General features: G+C 41.8%; 1 protein-coding gene across 4 annotated transcripts in view; it reads right to left on the bottom strand.

The window, feature by feature from the left end:
• neto1l (neuropilin (NRP) and tolloid (TLL)-like 1, like) overlaps positions 1-12,006 on the bottom strand; it is a 192,730-nt gene that overhangs the window by 15,650 nt on the left and 165,074 nt on the right. For all 4 annotated transcript variants that reach the window (XM_042298973.1, XM_042298970.1, XM_042298972.1 and 1 more), the window contains exon 8: positions 4,547-4,660. In XM_042298973.1, the coding sequence (XP_042154907.1) occupies positions 4,547-4,660 (114 nt within the window). The remainder of the gene's footprint in view (positions 1-4,546; positions 4,661-12,006) is intronic.

A 12,006-nucleotide genomic window follows, 5' to 3' on the forward strand; every position in this document is an offset into this window, starting at 1 on the left:
GTTTGCGCTGTTCTGTGAAGGGAGTAGGTCATAAAGTTGTACGAGATTCTTGGAAATTTCTCTTATGGAATAGCCGTCATTTCTCAGAACAAGAATAGGCTGACGAGTTTCAGAAGAAAGTTCTTTGTTTCTGGCCATTTTGAACTTGTAATCGAACCCACAAATGCTGATGCTCCAGATACTCAACTAGTCTAAAGAATGACAGTTTTATTGCTTTTTTAATCAGAACTACAGTTTTCAGCCGTGCTAACATAATTGCAAAAGGGTTTCTAATAATCAATTAGCCTTTTAAAATGATAAGCTTGGATTAGCTAACAGAACGTTCCATTGGAACACAGGAGTGATGGTTGCTGATAATGGGCCTCTGTACACCTATGTGGATATTCCATAAAGAATCTGCCGTTTCCAGCTACAATAGTCATTTACAACATTGACAATGTCTACACTGTATTTCTGATCAATTTGATGTTATTTTAATGGACAAAGCACTTCAGAATTACAGATGCGAGTGCTCCAGGGTGATAGTAATTTAGGCAGGTTACCTTGGAGCTCTTGGGAACACTTGGGAACAGACAATGGTGGTCACCTTGAAACGTTGGGATTACAGACTGGGACAAGGAGAGATTGAAAATGTCCCTGAAGACACTTGTCAGCTGGTCTGTGAATGCTTTGAGAAAGCACCCTGGTATTCCGTCCTTGTGAAATAGCTGCTTTCACCCAAGGCACAGTGTTATATTCCTCAAAGCGAGCATAAAAGGTATTTAGCTCATTTGGGAGTTCTGCATCGTTGGGAAATGTCACGTCTGGACGTTTCTCACATCTGGGCTTCCCTTTGCAATCCGTTATCGTCTGCAAGGCCTGCCACATACGACAAGTGTCGGAGTCGGTGTAATAGGATTCCACCTTCCTCCTATATTGTCCTTTTGCAAGTTTGATGTCTCGTCAGAGCTCGTAGCGGGCTTTCTTGTATGCTTCCAAGTCCGTGTCCCGTTCCTTGCAAGTGGTAGCTCTAGCCTTTAGCCCAGCGCGGATATTGCCCGTAATCCATGTTTTTGTTTGTTTGTATACATTCTTATCGTCACTGTATGGACGACATCGTCTATGCACATATTATTATTATTATACATTTTTTTAGGGGGTAGATCAGCTTTAATATTGCAGATAGATTGTGGCTTCCATCAATGTAATGTATATATATCTTTTTAAAATGTTTAAATGTATTTTTCCTTATTTTACCCTAACTCTACCATCCCTCCCCTAATTGGAGTAAACTAATGGACATCAATACTTAGGCTTCTACTTCCAGTTTATATATACAAGTCTATGCACTTATTGATTATTGATGAAGCCCATGATTGATGTGGTAAATACATCAATGTTATTGGATGAATCCCGGAACATTTCCCAGTCTCTACTAACAAAACTGTCTTGTAACCTCGTGTCTGTTTCGTACGACCACTTCTGTATTGAGTGCATCACTGGTACTTCCTGTTTGAGCTTTAATTTGTAAACAGGAAGCAGGAGAATGGAGTCATGGTCAGATTTGCCGAAGGGAGGACGGGGAAGGGTCTTGTATGCATTTATGTGGGTAGAATAAAAGTGGTCTATAGTTTAGGCGCCCCTAGTGCAGGAGAAGTGTTGGTAGAAGTGAGGTAGGACAGTTTTAAGTCTTAAAGTCTACGCCCACCAGAAACGCAGCCTTTTGGTGAGCGGTTTCTTGTTTGTTTATGCCCCCCCATACATACATACACACACACACACACACAGCGAGACCTTTGTAAAAGATCACACCCCAGCAGATGGATGCATCACAATTAACATGCAAAGATGATTCCCAACACACAGAGGAAATGAACCACAAGATAAAGATCAAGATGTTATTGATGAACAGCAGCTGGGTGAAAAGGTTAGCAGTCAAGGAGTTAAGGCCGTTCCGCCAGAGAGCTTACAAAGAGCACAGAACACCAACAATGTGGATAGAAGCTGCCAATAGGGAGAGGGCTGACATTTAATGTATACACTGTGATGGATATACATTTTGTGTGGTGAGTGTGTGTGTTTCATTTTTACAGTGTGTGTTTGTGAGTGTGTCTGTGTGTGTGTGTATGAAGGTATAGATGCAGGCAAGAGCTATATATTACCAGTGACAGGGGGGAAGAGCTGGAAACTAGCTAAGCAGCACAAAAACATGTCCGGACAAGATGCTGACAGATACAGATTTTCAAGACTAGGAACTTGTAAGGACGACGGAGGCTTAGAAGGTGAGAAATAAGCCCACACAAGCTTAACAATGGCTGTAAATTGCTGTTGTTTGTCATTGGGCTCTGCCCAGGGTTACACAGAGGGACAAAAGTGCATCGAGAGGACAGGTTTGGCGGCTGCCTGGGTTCGAACTCGGGTCACCAGCAAGGCTCCCAATGGAGTAGCCTGCTAAACTAAAGGAGCTGAAAGGAACCCTTCATACAGCCTTATTAGCAGGGTCATGATGGTATAAATAGCATGTGCACCAACCCACTAGAACCACTAGACTCGACTCCTCCCAGTAGCAGTCAGTCTGTGGGAACACAGGCTGTATTGATTGACCAGCAGCTCGGAGGATACGGAGGTAGAGCTAAGGATCATAGTATGGATCTATTTGGACAGCTACAAGAACAGATGGAAGCATGAGAGATAAGGAGAGAGTTGGGGAGAAGGTTGAGAGGGACATAATTCTGGTAATAAAGTAGGAATGAATGTATTACCAGTACAATGTCTGTGATTGACCCTGAGGACCAAGAACATAAAGAGGAAGGGGTTGTATGGATCACAGGTGGCTGGTTACACCTTAACTGGGGAAGATGGGCTCATAGTAATGGCGGGAATGGAATGATATCAAACACATGATAGCATTCCATTCACTCCATTCTGGCCATTATTATGAGCCGTCCCCCGCTCACCAGCCTCTTGTGGTATGAATCTAATAGGAGAAACAGAGAGTGTATAGAGAACACTGAGAAAACAGAGAAGCACTGAAGATCAGGAAAGAGCTGAGAGGGACAGTTCAGGAAATACAATCAGAAGCATTGGATTATCTAAGGACTTTGTCATTATTGAGGATAGAGCGGTATTGGCAGCGGATCATGACATGGGATCAGTAGAACAGAATATATTATTGAGGAAGTGTGAACCAGAATCAGGTATGGATTGAGAGGTCGACAGGAATACAAAGGGAATTCTGCTGAATGCTTGTGTATGGAAAATACATGGTAATCCTGGGCTTCTGGTATGGATCAGGCGGGACGGAATTATATTAGTTGAGTTTGAAGGAACTTCTGTGGGATATGCATGTATTGAGAGGGACATACCTTGGATACAGGGAGGCAATACACAGTGGATTGGACCGGATTGACGTGGGATTTAATATGGATCATGTGATCATGTGGAGAGGGAGAGAGTTGTGAGAGGTGGAGACAGTGAAGTCCAGAGAGGTGGGAGAGAGACACACAGGATGATTGAACGATACATACAGTTGAAGTTGGAAGTTTAAAACTCATTTTTCAAACGCTCCACAAGTCTCTTGTTAACAAACTATAGTTTTAGAAAGTCGGTTAGGACATCTACTTTGTGCACGACAGAAGTAATTTTTCCAACAATAGTTTACAGACAGATTTTTTTTCACTTATAATTCACTGTATCACAATTCCAATGGGTCAGAAGTTTACATACACCAAGTTGACTGTGCCTTTAAACAGCTTGGAAAATTCCAGGAAATGATGTCATGGCTTTAGAAGCTTCTGATAGGCTAATTGACATCATTTGAGTCAATTGGAGGTGTACCTGTGGATGTATTTCAAGGCCTACCTTCAAACTCAGTGCCTCTTTACTTGACATCATGGAAAATTAAAAGAAATCAGCCAAGACCGCAGAAACAAATTGTAGACCTCCACAAGTCTGGTTCATCCTTGGGAGCAATTTCCAAATGCCTGAAGGTGGCCATCACAAAGCTCTGACCTCAATTTTATAGAAAATTTGTGAAAAAGCATGTGCGAGCAAGGAGGCCTACAAACCTGACTCAGTTACACCAGCTCTGTCTGAAGGAAAGGGCCAAAATTCCACCAACTTATTGTGGGAAGCTTGTTGAATGCTACCCGAAACGTTTGACCCAAGTTAAACAATTTAAAGCAATGCTACCAAATACTAATTGATTGTATGTAAATTTCTGCCCCACTGGGAATGTGATGAAATAAATAAAAGCTGAAATAAATCATTCTCTCTACTATTATTCTGACATTTCACATTACATTTCACTCTACTATTATTCTGACATTCCACAAAATAAAGTGGTGATCCTAACTGACCTAAGACAGGGAATATTTACAAGGATTAAATTGTGAAAAACTGAGTTTAAATATATTTGACTAAGGTGTATGTAAACTTGCGACTTCAACTGTATATTCTGAATGCAGTTGAATGATGAGGACCAAAGGATTGGTATGCCAGCAGTTTGTAGTTATGCATGGAATCAAGAGTGGATAATTCTGGACCGAGCCTGGGTTTGACCTCTGACCTTTACAGTGATTTTCATCCCAGGGGTAGACACAGTTCTGAATGCCGTTACACACCAGGGTGTTGTTGATGCACATGTTACTGTGACAGAAGAAGGCATCCGCCTCGCATGGAGCTGCAATGACAGGAGACAGAACAACAATTAACAAGGACACACATATCCCAACCTATGTATAATTGCATGCTGGGTAATAATAGGCCTGTCACTCTCTCCCTTCCCCTCCCACTTATCTCTTGTTCATCATTCTGTCTCTCTGCCTGTTCTGGGTGTCAGAATATGCAAAGTGTGTGTAAGGAGTGTTCAGTCATGAGTGTTCTGTTTAAGGTTCATAGTTGGTTGGCAGTTGGTGTACAAGCCTGTTTAGATGGAGTTAAACAGAGGTTGGGAATGCAGCTCTAAGTGAGTATCAGCTGAGTAAAGAGTGGTGTATTTGGTGTACCTGTGTTTATAGAAATCAATTGATTACATTGCTCAACAACTGTGGGACAGAGGCTCTCCATTTTTGTGATCACTATGTTGGTTTCCATCTACAGTATCTGCTTTGTTAAAATAGTCAATGATGAATGTTATTTTTAAATGAAAGGAGTGTACTCTATAGCACACCAAACAGCCATTTACCGTGTATGATCTTACACAAAATCAATGGCATCAGAAATAGAGCAAAATTTATCCACAACATCAACCAATATCAGAGCCCCCCTCCCACATTCTGAAATGTGTGTGTTGCGCTTTTTCTCAGAGTTGTAAAAGCAAGCAGAGCAGAAAATGGCAACTCATTAGTTGACTGATAGCTAGTTAGCTAGCTAGTAGCTACCACAGCTAGTTCAGCTAGCTGGACTCTAGCTAGCTATCTGTCAGGTAGCAGTATCTAACAGCTGCTTTGTGTATGGAAATGTTTTGTATCCTTTGTTTTGTCCCGTTTCAACAGAAGTACATTTGATGATGCACCATTAGCTAGAGCTAGCCAAAAGTTGGCTAACAATAGCAATAGCTAGCTAGCTCACTAACTTGAGCTATTATTTTTTCCTCAATTACACTAGACCTGAATTAAATGATGGAACCAGCGGCCAAATGATTGAAGACTGATGTTTTTTCTGCGCAATGTGAATTTTATCAGTCAGTATAGCAATGTAATCCTATTGATCTGTCAGTTTCCCTAGCTAATTCCCTACTTTTTCACACTGACTCTGTATAAACAGCTCTACAGGCTTCACTGTCATGGTGCACAGTCAGTACACAACACTGTGCTCATCATGTCTTAGCAGGATCAGATGGAGACAGATTTCCCTGCAGGGTCAGACAGCCAGGGAAGACCAGTCTACGGCACTCAGGTGAATTTTGCAGTATATTAACAATATCAGTCAATGATACAAAGTTCCATCTTGAGTTGATGGGAAGGCTACAGTCTGGGATCTGGGAATAATGGTAATTTCAATTATTGAACCATTGATTCTATTCTTGGATAATATAATTTATAAATGTACACCAAGGTAATTCTTTGTAATGCTTCATCTGAGCAGGGTCAGATGATGACAGTGGTCTCATCAGGGTCAGGCAACCAGGGAAGACCGGTCTGTGACGGCACAGAGGTGAACTTTTGCAGATACAAACAACACTTTGTTCTCTCTGTGCAGCAAACACTGGATAAGGAAGAAGCTTCAAAGATTGAAACTACTTTAAGGCAGTCTGACAAACATCTAAAGTTGATTTCTAAACTGTATCAAGGGTTGATAGAGGCTTTTCCCAATGACATAAAACATGTGAAACGAAAACGTGAGGAAGACCTGCGAGGAGCTATTGATGATGATGAATGGGTACAGATTTGTTAAAATGATCTGACATAAATGACTGCAGTTTAAGACCATCCATAGAACATTCTATATGCCAGTGAAACTGATTATCATGCATCCAGAAATTAAATTCTTCTGCAAGAGGTGTAAAACACAAAAGGGGACATATTTGCATATGTTATGGTCTTGTGAATGCTGTCTGAATTCTGGAAGAGTATGTTATTTTATCTCAGCATGTCTACAGATTCTTCCTTCTCCCTAATTTTGTTTGTTTGGAAATGTCGATACTGGAGACTGTTCTCAGAAGATCTGAGTAACCTAGCATTTATAGCGGCTAAGAAATGCAGGTTGGTTATCCTCCCACAATGGATGGCAGAAATGTCAAGTTATGTATCACTAGACTTGATTTATTACAAGATTAAGGGTATACTGTGCAACTTTCATAAGGTCTGGATGCCTTATATGGAATACTGTACGAACAAAGGAGTCTGTATTGAAAACTTCGGGGGATACCTATTTAGGCAATCCCTAACTGCTGGGCTGCTCAGTCCTGGCCCTGGGGGTCTGCTGTACTGTTGATTGTCACTCTGGCCTTGGACTAACACACCTGAAACCAATAAGGAATCTTTCACTAAGATCCTAAAGCTCAGTGGGGTGTGTTGTGTTTGGGGCTCTGCAGGGCCATGGACCCCTAGGGGCAGGATGGGGAGACCCAGTTAAGTTGTGTGCAAAAGGAGCTCTACAGTACTATTAGGTGTGAATTATATGGAGAACGTGCTATTTCTGTGTGCTAATATGTGTTGTATGTGTGTTTTTATTAAACTTTTTTGTTATCCAAAAGATGAGAAGGAAGTTGTTTTGTGGAGAGGGTTGAGTTATTGACTAGACTGGTGGGGCTCGGGCTTGCAGGCAGCTCGGGCTGGCCTGGTGGTCTGGCTGAAATGTTACATAGAGGATGTCATAATAAAGACAAACAAAAGTTAAGTCTTTGTACTTTACTTGTTGTTCATTTGGTTATTGGTTAAAGGTGCAACACAATAATGATTATTAAATTATCATTGATCTAGTATTATTGATCAGTCTTATCAATCACTTAAACATATTCAATAATGATATCTTACCTAGCTTGATGACTGTGGGCATTCTTGCTTACTTTTTGTTGTTCTAAACAGAGACGGCTAGAAGGGCCCTGGATCATATTAGATTGCAGGAAATGAACTTTAGATGCCCCAAAAAATGTCAGGACCCCCAGACCTCCTGCCAAGTTATGCCCCTCCCCCACTTCTAAAATCTAAGTTGCGCTCCTGGTATAGTATTATGATGCTACAGATTTGGGTGAATTTGGAGGCGCATTACTCAGCCCTGAACCCATCTGCTCTTCATAAATGTTCATCTTTCCTCCTCTTCTGAAATGTGATGAGACAAGGCAGTGCATAGTAATCTCTCTGGGAGTGTTCCTTTTAAAGCTATCTATCTAACTACACGGGAAATGAAACACCTGGAGAAAACCTTGACATGCTGGAGATGTCAGACTAACACATGTTGTAATCATCCAGGCCTGAATCCTTAAGGGCCAGAGATACTGTATGCATACATAACTTAACTTAAATGTTCACACTATGTATGCATCGATGCCAATACGGAGATATGCACAAAGTTAAAAGAGGCAAGTTATGACTGTGTGTTGATACTGGCAGGGAATGAACGGTGTGCGTGTGTGTATGTCTATCCATTAGTGCTTGTGTACGAGCAAGTGTGACACATAGCTGTATCTGTGACAACAGGCGGTGACAGAGATCATAAAAGTGAGAGATGTGAGGAGAAGAGGGAGAGCGACAGAGAGCAAAAGAGAGAGAAAGATGTTTGGAGAGTGACAGAGCCATCGAGGCAGAAGGAAGTGAGTTATCCAATTATAGAGTCTCAGGTAATGTGTTAGCAGCCTCATCACCACACCGGTAATTAAACAAGCAAGGTGACTTTCAGAGACAGGAGACACCTCCCCTCTTAATCACACTAATGCACTGGCCTACCGTGGCCTCCACAGTGTAATGAACAGACCTACTGACTAATCAAACGGCTACACCAAGCCAAGACAGTTTCCTCCATTCAATCAGATGTAATTCAATGGGATTTAATACATCTTTATTGCACCATAACAGTAATCTGTTTCTAGTGGTATAGTTTAAACTGAACATTCAATATTCCCAGCACTGACTCAGAACAGAGGGTAGTGATGTAAGGGCTACAGCTGACTCCTGAGTGCACATTGGATAAGAGCAAACTATTAAAATGCAGTAAAGTCCACCACATATACATTATGTTCAATTACTCTAGACATGCACGTTCTGGTTTAGTGCATGATGATTTCATATCAGTCCTAGCCCCAAGTCATGCCATTCATCAGGAGTGAAGCATGAAGACTGGTAGAAGCAGCACTTCACACTACATCCTCCCTGTCTACTGTTGAAACTCATTAGAATGTGGGATGGGTGAACATAATGGATGGCTGTGTTTAAACATTGATTATTTACGGGCTGTGGATGGGGAAGTGGTCAGGCACACACACGCACACACACACGCACACATGCACAGACACATGCACACACACACACACACACACACACACACACACACACACACACACACACACACACACACACACACACACACACACACACACACACACACACACACACACACACACAGAAAATAATGCGTTGCGTTGGGCATTAAAACAGGCTGCTGTCTGATACAGAGGGGCTCAAGGTTGGGCAGAATTACCTGAATGATGGACGACTGTTTTCATCTCTGCACTGATCCCAGGGGAATAACAACAGCTCAAATTAGAATGAATTATCTCCTCTCACTCTCTCTCTTTCTCCCTCTCCCTCTACGTCTCTCCCTCTCTTCCCCTCTCTCTCTCTCTCTCTCTCTCTCCCTCTCTTCCCCCTCTCTCTCTCTCACTCTCTCTCTCTCTTAATTCAATTCAATTTAAAGGGCTTTATTGGCATGGGAAACATATTGCCAAAGCAAGTGAAATAGATAAAAAAACAAAAGTGAAATAAACAATCAAAATGAACAGTAAACATTACTCACAAACGTTTCAAAGGAATAGAGACATTTCAAATGTTATATAATGACTATGTACAGTGCTATAATGATGTGCAAATAGTTAAAGTACAAAAGGGAAAATAAATCAACATAAATATATGTTGGATTTACAATGATGTTTGTTCTTCACTGGTTGCCCTTTTCTTGTGGAAACAGGTCACAAATATTGCTACTGTGATGGCGCACTGTGGTATTTCACCCAATTGATATGGGAGTTTATCAAAATTGGATTTGTTTTCGAATACTTTGTCAGTCTTTGTAATCTGAGGGAAATATGTGTCTCCAATATGGTCATAGATTTGGCAGGAGGTTAGGAAGTGCAGCTCAGTTTCCACGTAATTTTGTGGGCAGGGTGCACATAGCCTGTCTTCTCTTGAGTGCCAGGTCTGCCTACAGCGGCCTTTCTCCCCTTTTCCCCTACACTCCCACCAGTACATCCCTTAAAGCGTCCCCACCGGGCCTCTCCAATCCTAACCATTAACCATTAACCAACCACCTTAACCTGCCCAAATGCAGGACTGTCCGTAGGTCAGTGTCTGGGGCTTACTTTATTCAGCCTTCTCTTCCTGAACACAGTGCCAGTTCTCCCCACCAGGGGGAGGTGCTGTCCCTCACCATCCCAACGACACTCAGTAGCCTCCCATTGCTCCACAGGGCCACAGCTGACTTTATGAAGAGGTGGATCCAAACTCATCTGCAGCCAAATTAATTCCCAGACATTTTGTAATAAAAAAGTGCCCCTTTCCCCACCCAGGAGCCTTCCCCCCACTGCCCTAGGCATAAATTAAATAATAATAAAGTGGCCTGATGAAATACACTAGACATCCAACTGAAAGCTCGGAAGTCCTCTAGCTCAGTCGGCTGCAGAGGAGCACTTCATACGAACTTCAAAACCATAGGTCTAATTGCAATGAAACAACATATTTTGATGGAAGCTTGGTTCAGAGAGGAAGATGAGAATCGAGAGGTTTTACTCAGCCCAAAATCTTTCCACAAAAATAAGCCCACGAAGTGAGGGATTTTTGTATGGAGTTCAATGAGAATGTCGAATTTGGTATGTGAGGATTAGTTGATCAAATATACGTTTCGTAATGGTTAGGCTGTTACGAATGCACTGAAATAAGTGGGCGCACGTGGCATTTCGGCAACTTCGAAAATGAAATGACTTTATATTGGAGTTGAGATGGATAGACAGAGGACTCATCATGGCTATAACCCGTTTTAGCATGTACATTGCCATTGAGGGCTTCCACCATTTTAAAGTAGTCAACTGGGTGGGGATTCCTATAAGTTGGGAGCAATCAGCCAATGAAAAATAAGAAAATGTACTACTTTAGAATATCAATGCTGTCACAGACGCTATAGGGAAAGGGAGATATCTATAGTTAGTTGTACAACTGAATGCATCTCCCTCATTTAACCCAACCCCTCTGAATCAGAGAGGTGCGTAGGTCTGCCTTAATTGACATCTTTGGCACCCAGGAAACAGTGGGATAACTGCCTTGCTCATGGGGCATAATGGCAGATTTTTTACCTTGTCAGCTCAGGGATTCGATCCAGCAACATTTCTGTTACTGGCACAATGCTCCTACCCACCAAGCTACCTGCCAGGCTACCTACCTGCCAGGCTACCTATAATGGCACAGATAGAAAGATAAGTCCTCTATCTCTATGGCAAGTTGTTCACATGCGTATCTGCCCTCTCATTGGCTAGACTGGTCCCATACGATCTTGCCTCCTCCCGCCTGCCTTCTATCTTTGAGGACTTGTACTGTATTTCCATTGTTAGAGCGGTCACTTGACTATCCTGTCAATATAATAGACAATGGATGTATTCGAGCAGATGACAAGTGGGGGACCATTGTGTGTTGCATTCTGTGGATAAAACTTGCTTCTACAGGTCGACTGCATGAACTTTACAGAAATCATGCAGTTGACTGCATGATTCTGCAGTTGCTCTCCACCAGCTTCATCCTGCAGCCATCACCTGTATTGTGGGAGACTCTATTTTCAACCAATCATTAGGGTGTTTTTGTTTGAACCACGTGAACCTGACCAAAGACATGCCTGAAACAGGAACTAATTTGCTGCAATTCATGTGTAGCCTACAGTGAATAGATAAATGTGATATTTTAGGCACTCTTAATAATTAGTTGTATAATGTACACACATACAGTAGGATTTCAGTTTGTGAGTGTGATATCGGTGTTGGAGACATGTTTATTTCGGCATTTTATAAACAATGGCAACACTGCCATGTTCATCTGAGCCTTACTGTTGGGAAACCACATTAGTGTCTATGTCTTGAGAAGCAGAAGGAGAAAAACGATGTCTATAGATGCTGGGTGACTAAACAGATGTTGTCTGGGGAAATCAGACAACATCTGAATGATCCTACAGTATATGCATATGTTCCATTTAACACCAGATCATCTATATAGTGGCTTTAAGCATACAACATATGGATTCAACTGTACCCAGTCACAAATCAACCAAAGATTGATATACTGTATGTCTATAGGTTTATATACCTTGCAAAAAAGGAAAGTAATCAATGTA

This window comes from Oncorhynchus tshawytscha, linkage group LG16 (genome assembly GCF_018296145.1).
Source record: "Oncorhynchus tshawytscha isolate Ot180627B linkage group LG16, Otsh_v2.0, whole genome shotgun sequence".
Classification (NCBI taxonomy): Eukaryota; Metazoa; Chordata; class Actinopteri; order Salmoniformes; family Salmonidae; genus Oncorhynchus; species Oncorhynchus tshawytscha.